The following is a 21,284-nucleotide window of genomic DNA, read 5'->3' as shown; positions in this document are numbered from 1 at the left end:
TTCTTAAAAAATCACCCTTTACAAGTCATAGTTTCAGGGAAATCGGGCAACTATGGGATTAAGGCCCTTAATTGGAAGATCGGTCTATGTGGCAGCTTTATCTAAATATAGCCTGATCTAGACCATATGCTGGTCAGATAACGGGAGGCTTAATACAAGTCACTGTGTCAAATTTCAGCGAAATCGGGTAATAAATGCAGCTTTTAAGGACCGAAGACCCTAATTCTCTCTCCAGATCAGCCTATATGGCAGTTATATCCAAATATAGCCCGATTTAGCCTATTCAATAATTTAACCTGCGCATAGAAGAAATTTAAAAATCAATATCTCAATTTTTAACGACTGTAGCATGATTATAACTGACGGACACACGGACATGGTTAAATCGTCTTAAAATTCTACGACGAACAGAAATATATGTACATATTAACTTTGTTGGGTCGGAAATGGATATTTCAAAGTGTTGCAAACGGATTGACTAAATGAAGATACCCCCTATCCTATGGTGGTGGGTATAAAAAGAATATCCTGGAATACAGGAAGACCAAGACAAAGCACATGCTGAAAATGAAGTGTTTCGTAATATAAAACCTTTTTTTGGCATGCAAAACAAGAAGCGTCCTTTAAAGGGGCTAAGAACCAGGGGTCTTACGGCTTCATCGCAACCTTTGATAAATTTGAAACGTACGCTGCCAATTGATATAAAGTATCTGCATCGGAAAAGGATATGAGGCTATGAAAGTAATGTGATGGGCCTCACTATTGATCACAATGACTCAAACAACTAAAGCAGGCAGGAGCATCAGGAGAGGGCCACTAAATGTTAGGAAGAAAAATAAAAAGGGCTGCTATTATCATGAAAATAAATGAGTGTTTGAATTACAAGATTAGAGCCATTGCAATGTCATGGTGGTGGGGGAGAAACTGTAGGTCTTTTCGAAATTTTTTTAAATAAGAACACAAGCAAGGAACGGCTGTATCTGCCTTTTGGGACATCGCCACCGAGGAAGGCAAACAGACAGGAAATGTGGCACAAATAAGGTTAATGTGAACTCCCACCACATTTCGTGGGGCAGTAAATGCAAATTTTGCCCATGATCATTCTACTAAGGAACAGGGGCAAACTTCTCACATATCAATGAGTGTAGTCCAATTCAAGTTTTAAGCTCAATGATAAGTGGCCTCCTTTTTATAGCCGAGTCCGAACGGCATGCCGCAGTGCGACACCTCTTTGGAGAGAAGTTTTATTGTACATGGCATAGTACCTCATAAATGTTGCCAGCATTAGAAGGGGAAAACCACCGTTTCAAAATTTTTTCTGATGGTCTCGCCAGAATTCGAATCCAGGCTTTCAGCGTCATAGGCGCACATGGTAACCTCAGCGCTACGGTGGCCTCCTTTCGTGTGGTAGTACCAAAATTAATAATCGGGGTCAAGCCCTGGCAGAACTCTGGAATTCTGACGACCTTATAACACTTAATATTGGTTACACTGGAACCTTTGTTAAAAGGATTAGGGAGAGGTTTTTTTTATCGCAGAAGAGACAATATATTCGCAAAATCGAATCGATTAGATCCAGGATTGAGTGGCGATGAGCGGACCATCGCTACATTAGGTTTAGAAGCGCACGGCCAGCGTCGAATCCGATAAGCTTCCGGAATAAGTTGAAAACCAATTGAAAAAAAATTCGGAAGACTACTCGGAAAAAAGCTTGGGTAGGATAATTTAGATTGTCCAATAGTGGAGTCTCTCGAAGATAGTTGTCATCTTCGAGAAAGGAAATCAGCCCAAGAAAAGTCCTAGATGACCGGGGAGATTCACAACATTGGGAAAGAGGTCCGCTGACCTTACACAGGAAGGAATACAGTCAGATGATCAGAGCGGCAAAATGTGCGTCCTGGAAGCTTTTATGCGAACAGGTCGAAAGCGTTAATGATGCCGCTAAGAACAAAAAGTTTCTCTCAAAAACCCATGACCAAACTGACGGCAGAGACAACGGGGGCTTTAGATGAGGCTTTTGATGAAACCACCATTGTTATGGCGTGCCTAGGACTTTCATATACGCAGAAAGCATTGCAGGTAGTAAGGGTGGTATATGTACCTAAGGCCGGCAAAGCAAGTTATGAAATACCAAAGGCCAACAGCCCTATAAGCCTTATCTACTAAAAACCATGGAACGTATTGTGGATACGATGATAAAGAGCAGGACATCCAGCGACCTTCTCAAATATTGGGTTGCTCAAAAAGTAATTGCTGATTTTTTAAAAGAAAGTAAATGCATTTGTAATAAAACTTAGAATGAACTTTAATCAAATATACTTTTTTTACACTTTTTTTCCTAAAGCAAGCTAAAAGTAACAGCTGATAACTGACAGAAGAAAGAATGCAATTACAGAGTCACAAGCTGTAAACAAATTTGTCAACGCCGACTATATGAAAAATCCGCATTTACTTTTTGGGCAACCCAATAGAAACTGCATGCCTATATCAAGGGAAGGTAGGTGAGGACTGCCCTACGCGAGTTTGTGCATAAAATAGAAGAATCCTTCGATGTCAAAACGTACACACTGGCGGTATGCATTGACATCGCGGGGGCTTTTAACAATGTGCCTACCGATACACTGATTTAATCCTTAGACCAGTACCCGGTGGACCCGGTCCTTGGAGACTAAATAAACCATATGCTACAGAACAGGTGGATAGATTGTATGGCCCATTACATAAATGTAAGGGAGCAAGTGGCACAAGGCACTCCTCAGGGGGGGCATTTTATCACCACTCCTATGGGTGACCACCACATATAACCTATTGCGGTTGCTGACTGAAGACGTACCCGTATGCTACGAAGATTATGTTAAAATACTTTTAAGGAGTTGAAATTCGAATCATCTATGCAGGCAGAAGGGCCGGAACTGTTTTGAAGATGTCATATGACTGGGTTAGACTTAGCGGTATCAATGTTAACTCAGAGAAGACTAAACTCTGACTAAAAAGTCTTTCCTCCTGCTTGCCCATTTTCGTTATCTACTCCCAAATGCTTTTCATTGGAGTCCCATATTGTCATTATAGTCCAATTAACCTATTATAGGTGGTTTTGGGATCGGGACGGCCCCCCAGTTACTTGGATCCCATTTCTAATATGAAATTCGTAGTCTACTCTTGAATACTTTTCATTTGAATCCCATATTGTCCCGATCGGTTCGCTTTTATTTTGGGGTCGCACTTTTAGGGAAAGAGGGAGGGTCCGTCCCCTACCAATATCAATAAATTATATAGCCTATTGGTCCATCCGGATCACACCCCACAATCTGTGAAAATTTGAGAGAAATCAGTTTAGCCGTTTTTGAGTCTACACAGAACAAACAAACTTACAACCCACAAACAAACATACAAACAAACACAAATTCATTTTTATACCCACCACCGAAGGATGGGGGTATATTCATTTTGTCATTCCGTTTGCAACACATCGAAATATCCATTTCCGACCCTATAAAGTATATATATTCTTGATCAGCGTAAAAATCTAAGACGATCTAGACATGTCCGTCCGTCTGTCTGTTGAAATCACGCTACAGTCTTTAAAAATAGAGATATTGAGCTGAAATTTTGCACAGGTTCTTTTTTTGTCCATAAGCAGGTTAAGTTCGAAGATGGGCAATATCGGACTATATCTTCATATAGCCCCCATATAGACCGATCCGCCGATTTAGGGTCTTAGGCCCATAAAAGCCACATTTATTATTCGATTTTGCTGAAATTTGGGGCAGTGAGTTGTGTTAGGCCCTTCGACATCCTTCGTTAATTTGGCTCCGATCGGTTCAGATTTGGATATAGCTGCCATGTAGACCGATCCTCCGATTTAGGGTGTTAGGTCCATAAAAGCCACATTTACTCTCCGATTTTGCTGAATTTTTGGACAGTGAGTTGTGTTAGGCCCTTCGACACCCTTCGTCAATTTGGCTCCGATCGGTTCAGATTTGGATATAGCTGCCATATAGACCGATCCTCCGATTTAAGGTCTTAGGCCCATAAAAGCCACATTTATTATCCGATTTTGCTGAAATTTGGGACAGCGAGTTGTGTTAGGCCCCTCAAAATCCTTCGTCAATTTGGTTCAGATCGGTTCAGATTTGGATATAGCTGCCATATAGACCGATCCTCCGATTTAGGGTCTTAGGCCCATAAAAGCCACATTTATTATCCGATTTTGCTGAAATTTGGTGCAGTCAGTTGTGTTAGGCCCTTCGACACCCTTCGTCTATTTGGCTCTGATCGGTTCAGATTTGGATATAGCTGCCATATAGACCGATCCTCCGATTTAGGGTCTTATGCCCAAAAACCACATTTATTATCCGATTTTGCTGAAATTTGGGACAGTAAATTATGTTAGGCCCTTTGATATCCCTCATCAATTTGGTGTAGATCGGACCAATTTTGGATATAGCTGCCATATAGACCGATTTCTTGATTTCAGGTTTTGGGCCCATAAAATGCTCATTTATTGTCCGGTGTCACCGAAATTTGGAACAGTGAGTTAAGTTAAGCCCCTCGACATAGTCCTGCAATATGGCACTGATCGGTTAAGATTTGGATATAGCTATCATATAGACCGATCTCTCTATTTAAGGTTTTGGGCGCATAAACGGTGCATTTATTGTCCGATGTCACCGAAATTCAGGACAGTGAGTTAGGTTAAGCCCTTCGACTTCCTTCTGCAATATGGCCCATATCAGTCCAAATTTGAATATAGCTGCCATATAGACCGATCTCTCAATATAAGGTTTTGGGTCCATAAAAGGCGCAATTATTGTCCGACTTCGCCGAAATTTGGGACAGTGAGTTGAGTTAGGCCCTTCGACCTTTTTCTGAAACTTGGCCCAAATCGGTTCACTGAAATTTGACACAGTGACTTATGTTAGGCTTTTCGAAATCCGTGTCGTATGTAGCTCAGATCGGTTTATTTTTAGTTAAAGCTACTGGAAAGACCAATATTTTGTTATACACAATTGAACAATGACTTGTACTTATAAGTATTTGGTCCAAATCGGAACATATTTTGATATAACTGCAATGGGACAAAAGGTATAAAATTTTCACCGGATTTTGATGAAAGGTGGTTTACGTATATTCCCGAGGTGGTGGGTATCCAAAGTTCGGCCCGGCCGAACTTAACGCCTTATTACTTGTTATATATCTAGAAGTTTTGAACCACATATTGCCATTGGTTTAAGGGGGCTGTTGAGAAGGCAATTTGCCAGAGCTAGCAGTTTCCACGGGATTTTGAATAAAATACACCAGTTCCACAAAAGACTTGATTTATTTCACAAGTGCATTTATATTAAAATTCCTACATAAAAACATACAAGTAAAAATACAAAAATTATAACAAAAAAAAAAACGTAACCTACTTTTTGGTATGAAAACCACTAGATTTTAATAATTATCTGCAATATTCCTCCTGAATCCGCAACACCGCGTATATGCCAACTTGCAAATTTTTATGGACTTTAAGAATATGGCGAATGAGGACGCTACTTGACATTTTAAAAACATTTAATTAAAAATTACTAGTTACTAAACACTAACAATAATTACGTTACTTAACCCTATCAATAATTACGAACTGACAGATACAAAATTGAGTTGCTATAAATTTAAATTAAGGCATTTTTGAGATTGGCGTCAACATTCCCCCCGGAGTATGACAAGAAGCTTCTTCTACGTCAGACTTAGTTTGAGCAGCAACCTCCAAAATTGCCAGCTTCGTTGCAGGTCTCTCCATTACGCCTCGACATGTCAATATTTTTGCGCTGCGGACCTGACCATCTGGTGCCAACCTCGTTTCAAGTACTTTGCCTCGCAGCCAGACATTTCTAGGTAAAGAAGGGTCTACAATGATAACTAAATCCCCCTGACATAATGCCTTTGACTTCTCGTGCCATTTTGTCCTACAAGTAAGCGATGGTAAATATTCGGCCAGCCACTTCTTCCAAAATATGTTGCCATATTGTTGAGAAATAAGCCAGCTCTGTCTCAATAAGGTTCCACTGTCGTAAACTGTAGTTAAGGGTTTTAGCCCATTGGAGCTTCCCACAAGAAAATGATTCGGGGTTAAAGCTTCTGCCATATGTTCTTCAATTGGAACATATGCGAGCGGCCTCGAATTTATCACATTTTCCACCTCGATTAACATGCTCAAAAGTAGCTCATCAGTAGGGTGCCTTGAGGGCATGATCTTATACAAAACCATTTTGATTGAGCGAACTAAACGCTCCCAGGCGCCTCCCATGTGGGGTGAAGCAGGAGGATTAAAATTCCATTTGGTGTTGGCAGTTGTAAAAGTTTCGAGTAATTCGTTTTTGTTAACCTCTGCTAGCGCCTCTCTTAGTTCCCTCTCTGCTCCAATAAAATTAGTTCCATTGTCGCTATAGAACTCATGCGGTGTACCTCTACGCGCCATAAAATTGCGAATAGCCAAAATACAAGAGCTTGTCGTAAGAGAATGTGCAATCTCAATATGAACGGCCCTTATAGTGAGGCACGTAAACAAACAGCCATATCGTTTCTCTTTGTGGCGATTCACACTGACCAATATGGGCCCAAAGAAGTCTACTCCAGTATAAGAGAATGGAGATGCATAAGCAGCTACACGAGCTCGAGGTAACTTTGCCATCTGAGGGGGGTTAGGCACCACCTTGGTGATTTTACAGAATTGACAGGAACGAAAAATAGTCTTTACAGTGGTGCGAAGTTTCGAGATGGCATACTTTTGCCTCAGCTCATTCACAACTGTTTCATGATGCATATGATGAAATTTTTCGTGATAATGAAGAATTATTAATTTGGTAACATAATGTTTTCTGGGCAATATTATTGGACGCTTTTGGTCAAATGTAACATTTGCCAAATCTATTCTGCCATCAACTCGTAAAAGCCCTTCCTCCAAATAGGGTGTTTTTGAAAAAATTTCGCTGGATTTTGGCACAGGAGACTTTGTATTCAGGGCAGCAATTTCAGCTGAGTAAGTCACAGATTGCACCTGTTTATATATTATATGCTCCGCTCTCTTTAAATAATCCAGTGTTAATCCTTGGCATCTGGGCTCATTTTTTCGACAAATAGTAATAAATTTGACCACATAAGCAATAGCTCTCACCAGCCGATTCCATTTCGAAAATCGCAGCTCATTTAAAATGGGCTCGTATTTATTTATTGGGTACGAGGTATGTATTCGTTCCTCCTCTGTATTACCACTAAAACCCGTCTTTTGGGGCCACATTTCTTCAGGTTGGAACAAAAAAGCTGGTCCATGGAACCACCTACTAGAATCGGAAAAATTTGGAATTTTCGACCATTTTGTGGCATCATCGGCCACATTCTCTCTACTTGGAACCCAATTCCAATCGCTGATTGATGAGAGTTCCAGGATTTCCGTAACCCGAAATGCAACAAACTGGTTATATTTGCGATGGTCAGAGTTGATCCAACTCAAAACTGTCTTCGAATCGCTCCAAAAATATTTTTTAGAAATTCCAATTTCGTGATTATCCAGCACAAACTTCGCTAGACGCGCTCCTATTAAAGCTGCCATAAGTTCAAGCCTAGGCACTGACGTTATTTTAATTGGGGCAACTCTGGTTTTGGCAGTCACTAACGAACAAACCACATCGGCATTTTTCTTCAGTCTTAAATAACATACAGCAGCATAACCGTCCTTGCTGGCATCCACAAAGGTATGCAGCTGGACATTAACGCCTTCATAATTATGAAAAGTTTTTAGATAGCATCTTTCTATTTTGAGGTTTTCGATGTCTGGCAAAATTCGTAACCAGTGACTCCATTTTGCCGCCAATTCGTGATGGATTGGTTCATCCCACCCCGATTTGGACCTCCAAACTTCTTGCATGAGAACCTTCACGAACATAACTATGTGTCCAATTAGTCCCAGGGGGTCGTAAATGGACATTACTAGTCTAAGCATTTCTCGCTTAGTTGGAGCTTTTTTGGTTGACAATAATTCACCCTCCAGAAGCCATGATGCTATTTTAAATGTTATAACATCCTCATCATGCTCCCAAAAAACGCCCAGTACTTTCTCAACACTGTTTTCGGCTTTAAAATTTATGCATTTAACTTTCTCCGAAAGAGTAGATGCAAATGCATTCCTAACCTCCCTGCTATTGGACACCCAGTTTCTTATATTGAAACCAGCTTGGCGATGTACAAAGCACACATCTTTAACCAATTTTATTGCCTCCTCAGCCGTATCAATAGAACATAGCAAATCATCCACATAATGATTTTGTTTGATTGCCTTTGCAGCAAGGGGAAACTCTTCCAGAAATTTGTCAGCATTGTAATTCTTCACATACTGCGATATGCTGGGAGCGCATGTGGCACCAAATATCATGACGTCCATTATGTACACATCTGGCGCTCTCTCCTGGTTACAATCCCTCCAAAGAAACCGTTGCACATCACGATCTTCTGCTCTGATGTGAATTTGATGAAACATCTCTTCGATGTCTCCACATACTGCCACTTTCTTTTGCCGAAATTTAAAAAGAATTGATGGCAATGATGTCAACATATCAGGCCCCTTAAGCAGAAACGAGTTCAACGAAAATTCACCAACCCTGGCAGCCGCGTCCCACACCACACGCGATTTACCAGGCTTATTCTTATTAAAGACGGCAAAAATTGGTAAATACCAAACTTTTCCGTCGTTGCGCCTGATGTCTTTTTCATCAAGTCTACGTATGTAGCCTTTAGATAGGTATTTAGAAATTGTATCTCGAAAAATGTTTAAGAGATCAAAGTTTCGTTTTAACTTCCCTTCGAGGCAAGTTAACCGCTTTATAGCCATATCAAAACTGTTTGGCAGTTCGACACAATCAAACTTCCATAATAATGGAACCTCATAATTACCACTTGCCTTTTGCTTCATGTATTTGCTTAATAAGTTTAATGCTCGACTCTCATCTTCAGATTTAAGAGGGTCTTTTGTACATATCCCAATGCTCTCGAGTGTGTAAAAACTTCTTACTAACTCATCTAATTTTTCATCGCTAGCTGTACAATTACATACTTGAAAATTAAATGGCTTACTTGTATGATCTGGTTCGGATGTTGTGCCGTATATGAGCCATCCCAGTTTCGTTCGGACAGCAACAGGCTCATTGGAGGCACCTTCACGAATCTTGTTGGAAATACCCAAATTAAGATGATTTAATCCAATAAGTAGTTTTGGCTCAGCGTTCACATAACTTTTAACAGGCAAATTTCGGAGATGGCGATAACGCTGCGCTAACAATTTGTAGTTCAAAGATTGCACTGGTAAACTTAATGATTCCACTGTACATACGTTTAAAGACACACGGGTTTTGCTGTTCCCTGAAATTTGAATTGTTAATTTCATTGAATTTTTTTCCCTTCGCTGCATACCTCCCGTCCATTTCAAACACAGGGGGCTAGCCACACCATCAATTTTTAGATCACTGGCAATTGAATTATCCATAAGGCTGACCGACGAACCCTCATCAATAAACGCATAGGTTTCGATGCTTTTATTATTTCCATATATAGTAATTGGCACAATTTTAAACAAAATATTTGTCAACATATTATTGTGGGAATTATGTATCACGTCTCTTTCATTTGAACTGTTTGTCATATTTTGATTTGACGTTTGTTTGCTTCCAACAGGTGGTGAAGGTGACGTATATCGATGTAGGGAAGAATGGTGATAGTACTCACAGCCTTCCTCGCCGCACTTTTTCTTTTTCCTGCATTCTCCCATATGCACACCCAAACAGTATTTGCAAAGCTTCTTGGTTCTCACCACGTTCCATTTTTCACTGCGTTCCAACGACTGATATGTTGGACAGTCACTCACAGCTCTGCAGTTTTTATTGTTGCATACAATGCACTTTTTATCATCACTATGAGAGTAGATAAATGCTCTCTTACTTGTAGTTGTTTTGTTGTTATTGAAGCTGCTGCTTTTAGTATGACGATTTTTATCTCGATTGTTAGAAATGGGATCAGTTGTTATTGTACTGGCTGTTAATCCAACACTGAATAACCAACTGTCAAACGCAGATAAGTTTGGTTTCTTGTTTTGAATCATAAGCTGCTGTTTTATGGTTGCCCACTGCATTTGATACGAAGATGGGAGTTTTTGCAGTAATTGTTGAAGTAAAAAAGAATTATTTATCTCATCTGGCAAGTTGCCGGCTTTAATAGTGGCGATTAGACTACGGACGTTTATCGCAAAGTGAGTCAGTGTTTGCAAATTGTTTTCATCTACCTTTGGCGATGAATTTATTCTTTCTTTTATAGAGTTCAATATCTTTTCGGGTTGGCCGTAGAGCATTCGAAGAATATCGATGACGGCAGAGACATTTGATGGATGGATAAGCAAATGCTGTACACTATAAAGTGCTTCACCTTTTAAAGACTTTTGGAGACGAATTAAGTTCTCGGCCTCCGACAAGCAGCAAGTTGAGGTGGACCATTCGAAAGTGGAAATAAATAATGGCCAGTCTTCGGCGTGCCCGGAAAATATTGGCAGTTCCTTGGGAACAGATTGTCTAGCATTGATGCTGCTTTGTTGCAGTAGATTGCTATTATGAAATTGGGATGTGCTATTGAAACTGTTCGTTTGGGGGCGCATTGTAGATGAAATGGGTGCTTGATAAATAAAAGATTGTGTATTTTCGGGATAATTCTGGCGGGGTGCACTTGCAACAGATGGTGGAAGTTGTGTTGCAGTGTTAAAATAAGAATTTTTGGGTAAATTTATGAAAGTTACCGCATTGGGATTAAGCGAAGCAGTCTGCGTATGCAAATATCTTTGATCTCCACTATTGGTGGTGGCTGACACTGCAGCAATCGGTGCAGTATTGCCTATCGTTGAAGTTGCAATGTTACAAGCTGCTGAGCACAGGTTAGTAGAATTGGGCGGTAATTGGGTAGCACTGCCAGTTGTTACTTTATTTTGTCCCGTACCACGAGTGGTTTCACTATTGGAGTTTCGTTCTGCTGAACTATTAGGCATATCCAAGTAAGACGTTTCTTCAAACAAATGTGTGGACTGCGCATGTACACCATTGTTGTTGGTAGACATTAAGGCTGATTCGGCTTGCTGGTCATGATTGGGAAGTTGATTGACCCAGTTTTGGACCGATTGAGAACTAGTTGATGAATTTTCATTTACGGTTGCAGCTTCCTGCAGAAGGTCATATTTTTTGTTTAGAAATTCTAAATTGAGATTTCTCTCTTCTTCAAGACGCTGTAGTTGTAGTTGAATGCTACGTGCATGAGATTGGCGCGAGACAGCAGAGGAATGGCTTCGGATACTATGGGTAGGCGAAGGTGGCCTGCGGTCTGCACAGTCTGGACAGAGTTGATTCGTTCTATTGGCATTTTTAAGGCAAATTTTATGAAATACTCTTTTGCATTCCATGCAAGATAACATGTTTGAGTCAGGGGGATTTGGACATAGGATGCAACCATTATCATTTTGTGGTTGACCCGTTGTAATGTCGTTATTCATTGTACTTACTGCGAGATTGGCAAAAATATTGATGCTATGGGTGAGTCAGATGGAGACGAAGTATTCGGCAAAAAGAATTTTAAAATGTTGAGAAGGCAATTTGCCAGAGCTAGCAGTTTCCACGGGATTTTGAATAAAATACACCAGTTCCACAAAAGACTTGATTTATTTCACAAGTGCATTTATATTAAAATTCCTACATAAAAACATACAAGTAAAAATACAAAAATTATAACAAAAAAAAAAACGTAACCTACTTTTTGGTATGAAAACCACTAGATTTTAATAATTATCTGCAATATTCCTCCTGAATCCGCAACACCGCGTATATGCCAACTTGCAAATTTTTATGGACTTTAAGAATATGGCGAATGAGGACGCTACTTGACATTTTAAAAACATTTAATTAAAAATTACTAGTTACTAAACACTAACAATAATTACGTTACTTAACCCTATCAATAATTACGAACTGACAGATACAAAATTGAGTTGCTATAAATTTAAATTAAGGCATTTTTGAGATTGGCGTCAACAGGGGCCAAACCCTTGGTCTCAAAATTGGTTATCAAATTCGTTTTTAATAGAATACCTTTAAGTTGAGCCCCTAATGGCCGATTTGGGGGGTTTGGTGTTAAAAACTATCAACATCGCGCCCCGCTCTCTTTGAGCCCCAAATTGTCATGATGACCAAATAAGTCCTGTTTATGGGAATGTTGTTATCAGACTCATGTTTTGGCCCCAAAAATATATATCAGATTCGTGTTGTACTCTAGAATACCTTTAATTTGAGGCTCAAATTGCAATCGTCAAAAAATACGTCCTATTTGGGGAGTGTTATGGGGATGGGGTGGGCCTACATAAATATAATTTCTCCAACATAAATATAATTTAAGTCCCCTAGTCCGAAATTTGGATACAAACTTTTGCTTTAAGGTTACAATTAGAGGGCATATTAAAATCGCTCCATCCATCTCCGAGATGTGGCGTTGGGTTAGGTGAAGGGTCCGCCACCGCTTGCGATATTTAACCACTAAAGAAGGGCAAAAGTCGGGCGTTGCCGACTGTATAATACCCTACACCTACCTTAAAAGTACTATGTGGGAGCTATATCCAATTCTGAACCAATTTTGATAGACCTCGGCGGTTATTGAACAATCTGTATCAAATTTCGAGCAAATATTGTGAAATTTTATGTCGATCTAGCCATGTCCGTCCGTCTGTCCGTCCGTCCGTCCGTCTGTCTGTCGAAAGCACGCTAACTTCCGAAGGAGTAAAGCTAGCCGCTTGAAATTTTGCACAAATACTTCTTATTAGTGTAGGTCGGTTGGTATTGTAAATGGGTCATATCGGTTCATGTTTTGATATAGCTGCCATATAAACCGATCTGGGGTCTTGACTTCTTGAGCCTCTAGAGTGCGCAATTCTTATCCGATTGGAATGAAATTTTGCACGACGTGTTTTGTTATGATATCCAACAACTGTGTCAAGTACGGTTCAAATCGGTTCATAACCTTATATAGCTGTCATATAAACCGATCTTGGGCCTTGAGTTCTTGAGCCTCTAGAGTGCGCAATTCTTACCCAATTGGGATGAAATTTTGCACGAAGTGTTTTGTTATGATATCCAACAACTGTGTCAAGTATTGTTCACATCGGTCCATAACCTGATATACCTGCCATATAAACCGATCTTGGGTGTTGACTTCTTGAGCCTCTAGAGTGCGCAATTCTTATCCGATTTGAATAAAATTTTGCACGAAGTGTTTTGTTATGATATCCAACAACTGTGTCAAATATGGTTCGAATCGGTTCATAACCTGATATAGCTGTCATATAAACCGATCTGGGGTCTTGACTTCTTGAGCCTCTAGAGTGCGCAATTCTTATACAATTTGAATGAATTTTGGCACGTAGTATTTTATTATGATATCCAACAACTGTGCCAAATATGGTTCAAATCGGTTCATAACCTGATATAGCTGCCATATAAACCGATCTTGGATCTTGACTTCTTGAGCCTCTAGAGGTCGCAATTATTATCCGATTTGCCTGAAATTTTGTACGACGGATTCTCTCATGACCATTAACATACGTGTTTATTATGGTCTGAATCGGTCTATAGCCCGATACAGCTGCCATATAAATCGATCTCTCTATTTTTCTTCTTGAGCCCACAAAGACCGCAATTCTTATTCGAATTGACTGACATTTTACACAGGTCTCCAACATAAATATAATTTAATTGTGGTCCAAACCGGACCATATCTTATTATCGCTCTAATAGCAGAGCAAATCTTTTCTTATATCCTTTTTTTGCCTAAGAAGAGATGCCGGGAAAAGAACTCGACATATGCGATCCATGGTGGAGGGTATATAAGATTCGGCCCGGCCGAACTTAGCACGCTTTTACTTATTTAATTCTACCATAAAATATTATTTTTAGATGTTTTGACCAAATATTATGATAGTTGATATTTACAGTTTTTATATATTACTTATTCGCATACTATTGTTAAAAACGTTCAACGAGTTTAATTTTTTTTTTGTCTCGTTAAAAATGTTTGCTGATAATTGACATTGACTATTTTGCTTAAAAGGCATACCATAAAAAATTACTACCCAATTTCTTTAACTCGCATTGGTAATCAACCGCCACATTCATTTATGCAATGTCAACAAACAATGAAAATCATAACATTGACATTATCACAGCATCCTTTTTAACTCAAATAAAGCCATCAGCTAAAGGCACATAAACACCCACAAGAGTAACGCGGTGTTTTAACCAGTCGAGCAATTTGGTTTGGAGTCGAATCGGAATCGAAAAAATTATCTTGACTCCGACTCTGGACAATGTAATAAAAAATGTTTAAACAAGTAAAAGCGTGCTAAGTTCGGCCGGGCCGAATCTTATATACCCTCCACCATGCATCGCATTAGTCGAGTTCTTTTCCCGGCATCTCTTCTTAGGCAATAAAGGATATAAGAAAAGATTTGCTCTGCTATTAGAGCGATATCAAGATATGGTCCGGTTTGGACCACAATTAAATTACATGATGGAGAACTGTATAAAATGTCAGCCAATTCGAATAAGAATTGCGCCCTTTGGGGGCTCAAGATGTAAAATAGAGAGATCGATTTATATGGGAGCTGTATCGGGCTATAGATCGATTCAGATCATAATAAACACGTATGTTGATGGGCATGAGAGGATCCGTAGTACAAAATTTCAGGCAAATCGGATAATAATTGCGACCCCTAGAGGCTCAAGAAGTCAAGATCCCAGATCGGTTTATATGGCAGCTATATCAGGTTATGAACCGATTTGAACCTAATTTGACACAATTGTTGAAAGTAAGAATAAAAAACTTCATGAATCATGATATCATAACAAAACACTTCGTGCAAAAATGCATTCAAATCGGATAAGAATTCCGCCTCTAGAGGCTCAAGAAGTCAAGACCCAAGATCGGTTTATATGACAGCTACATAAGGTTATGGACCGATTTGAACCATACTTAGCACAGTTGTTGGACATCATAGCAAAACACGTCGTGCAAAATTTTATTCCAATCGGATAAGAATTGCGCACTCTAGAGGCTCAAGAAGTCAAGACCCAATATCGGTTTATATGACAGCTACATAAGGTTATAAACCGATTTGAACCATACTTGGCACAGATGTTGGATATGATAACGAAATACGTCGTGCAAAATTTCATTTCAATCGGATGAGAATTGCGCCCTCTAGAGGCTCAAGAAGTCAAGATCCAAGATCGGTTTATATGGCAGCTATATCAGGTTATAAACCGATTTGAACCATACTTGAGATAATTGTTGGATATCATAACAAAACACGCCGTGCAAAATTTCATCCCAATCGGATAGGAATTGCGCACTCTAGAGACTCAAGAAGTCAAGACCCAAGATCGGTTTATATGGCAGCTATATCAGGTTATAAACCGATTTGAACCATACTTGAGATAATTGTTGGATATCATAAAAAAACACGCCGTGCAAAATTTCATCCCAATCGGATAGGAATTGTGCACACTAGAGGCTCAAGAAGTCAAGACCCAAGATCGGTTTATATGGCAGCTATATCAAAACATGTACCAAAATGCCCATTTACAATACCAACCGACCTACACTAATAAGAAGTATTTGTGCAAAATTTCAAGCGGATAGCTTTACTCCTTCGGAAGTTAGCGTGCTTTCGACAGACAGACGGACGGACGGACATGGCTAGATCGACATAAAATGTCGCGACGATCAAGAATATATATACTTTATGGGGTCTCTGACGAATATTTCGAGTAGTTACAATCAGAATGACGAAGTTAGTATACCCCCCATCTTATGGTGGAGGGTATAGAAACCAGTAAGGAGAGGAAAGGGTCGGGCGATGTCGACTTTATTATACTCTACACCTACCCTATAAGAACAAAGTGGGAGCTTAATCTAATTCTAAACCAATTTTGATACACCTCGGAAAACGTTTTCAGATGGGTAAGTAAGCAATCCGTATTAAATTTCGAGCAAATATGTTCAAATGTTCAAACTACGGTTGACAAAAGAAAACATGACTTAAAATTACCCAAAATCTGACGAACATATATATGGGAGCTACATGTAAATCGGAACCGATTTTGACTAAACTTCTTAGATTTTATGATAGGCATCGAGGAAAGCGTTATGCAGACAAGATTGGTCAATATATCTATATATATATATATATATATATATATATATATATATATATATATATATGGAATTCACCAGTAATATCAAGAGTCGAGACCAAATGCTTTCTGCTAAATTTCGAGAGGATAGGTTAACAAATGATTATTTTATTGTATTATTACTGCAAATCGGATGAGCATATATATGGGAGCTATATCTAAATCAGAACCGATTTTTTACAAAAAAACCCTCCACTATGGATCTCATTTGTCGAGTTTAATTCCCGGTATCTCTTTTTAGGCAAACATATTATAAAAGGGAAGAATACCTTTGATATTGGAGCTATAATATCAAGTAATCGTCCGATTCGGACCATAATTGAACTGACCATAGTAGAAGTCGTTGTGTAAAATTTCAGCCAATTCGAATAAAAATTGCTCCCTTAAGGGACACAAGAAGTAAAATAGGGAGTTCGGTTTATGTGGGAGCTATATCGAGCTATAGATCGATTAATACCATAAACGTATGTTGAATGTCATGAGAGAAGTGGTTGTACAAAATGTCAGCCAAATCAGATGAGAATTGCGATCTCTTGTTGCTCCAGTAGTCAAAATCCCAGATCAGTTTTTATGTCAGCTATATCATGTTATATTTGTTATATCATGTTATATTTAAAATTTCAGCCAAATCGGATGAGAATTGCGCCCTCTAGAGGCTCAAGAAGTCAATGCCCCAGATCGGTTTATATGACAGCTATACCAGGTTATGAACCGCTTTGAACCATACTAAGCACAATTATTGGAAGTCAAGACCCCAGATCTGTTTATATGGTAGCTATATCAGGTTATGGACCGCTTTGAACCATACTAAGCACAGTTATTGGAAGTGATACCAAAATACCACGTGCAAAATTACGGCCAAATGGGATAAGAATTGCGCCCAATAGTGGCTCAAGAAGTCAAGACCCCAGATCGGTTTATATGGCAGCAATATCTGGTTATGGACCAATTTGAACCACACTTAAAATAGTTGTTGGAAATAGTAACAAAACACCTCATGCAAAATTTCGGCCAAATCGGTTAAGAATTGTGCCCTCTAGTGGCTAAAGAAGTCAATACCCCAGATCGGTTTATATGACAGCTATACTATGTTATGAATCGCTTTGAAACATACTTAGCACAGTTATTGGAAGTCGAGACCTCAGATTAGTTTATATGGCAGCTATATCAGGTTATGGACCGATTTGAATCACACTTAACATAGTTGTTGAAAATCATAACAAAACACTCCATGCAATTTCGGCCAAATCGGATAAAAATTGCTCAAGAAGTCCAGATCCAAGATCGGTTTATAGGGCAGCTATATCAAAACATGAACCGAATTACAATCCCAACCGACCTACTAATAAGAAGTATTCGTGCAAAATTTGAAACGGCTAGCTTTACTCCTTCAAAAGTAAGCGTGCTTTCGACGGACAGACAGACGAACGGACGGACATGGCTAGATTGACTTAAAATGACATGGCGATCAAGAATATGTATACTCTATGGGGTCTAAGACGAATATTTCGAGGTGTTACAAACGGAGTGACTACATTAGTATACTCCCATCCTCTGGTGGTGGGTATTCTCGAGCCCCTGGAACCCGCAATCGGTCTTTGATCTAATATAGCTCCTATATTAACCGATCTCCCGATTTAATTTCTTGAGCCCTTGCAAGCCGCAATTTTCTTCCGATTTGGCTAAATGTTCTGCTAGTCTTCTGTTATTAGTTCCAACAGCTGTGCTAAGTACAGTCAAAATCGGTTTAAAACCTGATATAGTTCCCATATAATCCGATCTGCCGATTTGATTTCATGAGCCCCTGGAAGCCGCGACTTCCATTTTGTCATTCCGTTTGCAACACATCGAAATATCCATTTCCGACCCTATAAAGTATATATATTCTTGATCAGCGTAAAAATCTAAGACGATCTAGACATGTCCGTCCGTCTGTCCGTCTGTCTGTTAAAATCACGCTACAGTCTACAAAAATAAAGATATTGAGCTGAAACTTTGCACAGATTCTTTTTTTTTTTGTCCATAAGCAGGTTAAGTTCGAAGATGGGCTATATCGGACTATATCTTGATAAAGCTCCCATATAGACCGATCCGCCGATTTAGGGTCTTAGGCCCATAAAAGCCACATTTATTATCCGATTTTGCTAAAATTTGGGACAGTGAGTTGTATTAGGCCCCTCGACATCCTCAGTTCATATAATTCAGATCGGCCCAGATTTGGATATAGCTGCCATATAAACCGATCCTCCGATTAAGGGTCTTAGGACCATAAAAGCCACATTTATTATCCGATTTTGCTGAAATTCGGGACTATAAGTTGTCTTAGGCCCTCCGACAGCCTTCGTCAATTTGGCTCAGATCGCTCCAGATTTGGATATAGCTGCCATATTGACCGGTCTCTCGATTTAATGTTTTGGGCCCATAAAAGGAGCATTTATTGTCCGATGTTGCCGAAATTTGGGACAGAGTGTTGAGGTAAGCCCCTCCACATATTTCTGCAATTTGGTCAAGATCTATCAAGATTTGCATATAGCTGCCTTATAGACCGATGTCTCGATTTAAAGTCTTGGCCCCAAAAAAGGCGCATTTATAATCCGATTTAACTGAAATTTGACACATTGACTTACGTTTTCGACATCCATATTGTACATGAGTCAGATCGGTTTACTGTTAGATATAGCTACTAAAAATACCAATATTTTGTTATACATAATTGAACAATAACTTGTACTTATTAGTATTTGGTCCAAATCGGATCATATTTTGATATATATGGCTATGGGACATAAGGTATGCAATTTTAACCGGATTTTGATGAAAGGTGGTTTACATATATACCCGAGGTGGTGGGTATCCAAAGTTCGGCCCGGCCGAGCTTTACGCCTTTTTACTTGTTAAAACTTTAATTTTTGCTGGTTTGACAGAATTTCAAATGTAGAATAAAATTATGTCTCTCAACTAAAATTTATTTTGTATAAATTTTTAGCAATTTTTATGTGCTTTTAATTTTTATACCCTCCACCATAAGATGGGGGGTATACTAATTTCGTCATTCTGATTGTAACTACTCGAAATATTCGTCTGAGACCCCATAAAGTATATATATTCTTGATCGTCGTGAAATTTTATGCCGATCTAGCCATGTCCGTCCGTCTGTCCGTCCGTCCGTCCGTCCGTCCGTCCGTCCGTCCGTCCGTCCGTCCGTCCGTCCGTCCGTCTGTCTGTCGAAAGCACGCTAACTTCCGAAGGAGTAAGCTAGCCGCTTGAAATTTTGCACAAATACTTCCTATTAGTGTAGGTCGGTTGGTATTGTAAATGGGCCATATCGGTCCATGTTTTGATATACCTGCCATATAAACCGATCTTGGGTCTTCACTTCTTGAGCCTCTAGAGTGCGCAATTCTTATCCGATTGGGATGAAATTTTGCACGACGTGTTTTGTTATGACATCCAACAACTGTGCCAAGTATGGTTCAAATCGGTTTATAACCTGATATAGCTGCCATATAAACCGATCTTGGGTCTTGACTTCTTGAGCCTCTAGAGTGCAAAATTCTTATCCGATTGAAATGAAATTTTGCACGACGTGTTTTGTTATAATATCCAACAACTGTGCCAAGTATGGTTCAAATCGGTCCATATCCTGATATAGCTGCCATATACACCGATCTGGGGTTTTGACTTCTTGAGCCTCTAGAGTGCGCAATTCTTATCCGATTGGAATGAAATTTTGCACAACGTGTTTCGTTACGATATCCAACAACTGTGCCAAGTATGGTTCAAATCGGTCCATAACCTTATATAGCTGTCATATAAACCGATCTTGGGTCTTGACTTCTTGAGCCTCTAGAGGGCGCAATTCTTATCCAATTTGAATGAATTTTGGCACGTAGTATTTTGTTATGATATCCAACAACTGTGCCAAATATGGTTCAAATCGGTTCATAACCTGATATAGCTGCCATATAAACCGATCTGGGATCTTGACTTCTTGAGCCTCTAGAGGTCGCAATTATTATCCGATTTGCCTGAAATTTTGTACGACGGATTCTCTCATGACCATTGACATACGTTTTTATTATGGTCTGAATCGGTATATAGCCCGATATAGCTCCCATATAAATCGATCTCTCTATTTTACTTCTTAAGCCCCCAAAAAGCGCAATTCTTATTCGAATTGGGTGACATTTTACACAGGTCTCCAACATATAATTTAATTGTGGTCCAAACCGGACCATATCTTGATATCGCTCTAATAGCAGAGCAAATCTTTTCTTATATCCTTTTTTTGCCTAAGAAGAGATGCCGGGAAAAGAACTCGACAAATGCGATCCATGGTGGAGGGTATATAAGATTCGGCCCGGCCGAACTTAGCACGCTTTTACTTGTTTTATTATAAAAGCATAGTGGCTTAGGAAATAATACGAATTTTTTGAATTTAAAATTTGAAAAAGTTTATTGCTCGGAGTCGTCTCCGGAGTCTGAGTCGGAGTCAAGCAATCTTCCCGGAGTCGAGTCAGAATTGCTCGACTCCGCAACCCTGCTTTTAACATGGAGAGTCAACACTGTTGCCAATACCAATAATTCGGTGGGTTTATTTTGTCATTAACATTTTATCTGTGTTTGTACAATGAATTTGCATAAACGTGTATATTTCCTGCGAGCACTCAAATCAAAAATTTTCGCAAAACATTCCATCACACAAACACACTGAGAAATATGCCTATAACCGGCCATGTGGGCTGCTCGACTACAAAGGCTTATGCATGGTGCCCACCATGTATAAAACATTATGCTCTCCTCTCTGATAGTCACCATACACATCTCCCCACCCTATGCAAATAAACTAAAAGAGGACGTGTGGTGCGGTTTGTGGGTGCACCCATTCAGACAGTACAATACTACCACTTGGTAATTATAAGTACACAAATGTGTATACCCACAGCCACTTGAAAGCATCATTACGAGGACTACACACGA

The 21,284-nt window shown here is 39.4% G+C and overlaps 2 protein-coding genes across 3 annotated transcripts in view; one reads left to right on the top strand and one right to left on the bottom strand.

Moving 5' to 3' along the window:
* LOC106094994 (cysteine-rich motor neuron 1 protein) overlaps positions 1–21,284 on the top strand; it is a 410,024-nt gene that overhangs the window by 17,629 nt on the left and 371,111 nt on the right. The gene's annotated exons all lie outside the window — the stretch shown is intronic.
* LOC131995676 (uncharacterized) lies at positions 5,663–11,560 on the bottom strand. The gene is made up of 2 exons (XM_059364558.1): positions 9,448–11,560; positions 5,663–9,396 (listed from the first exon to the last, which is right to left on the bottom strand). Exons 1-2 carry the CDS (start codon positions 11,558–11,560, stop codon positions 5,663–5,665), a joined length of 5,847 nt encoding a protein of 1,948 aa, XP_059220541.1.

The sequence above is a fragment of the Stomoxys calcitrans genome, chromosome 1 (genome assembly GCF_963082655.1).
Source record: "Stomoxys calcitrans chromosome 1, idStoCalc2.1, whole genome shotgun sequence".
NCBI classification, from domain to species: domain Eukaryota; kingdom Metazoa; phylum Arthropoda; class Insecta; order Diptera; family Muscidae; genus Stomoxys; species Stomoxys calcitrans.
This window is presented reverse-complemented; position numbering and strand designations above follow the sequence as displayed.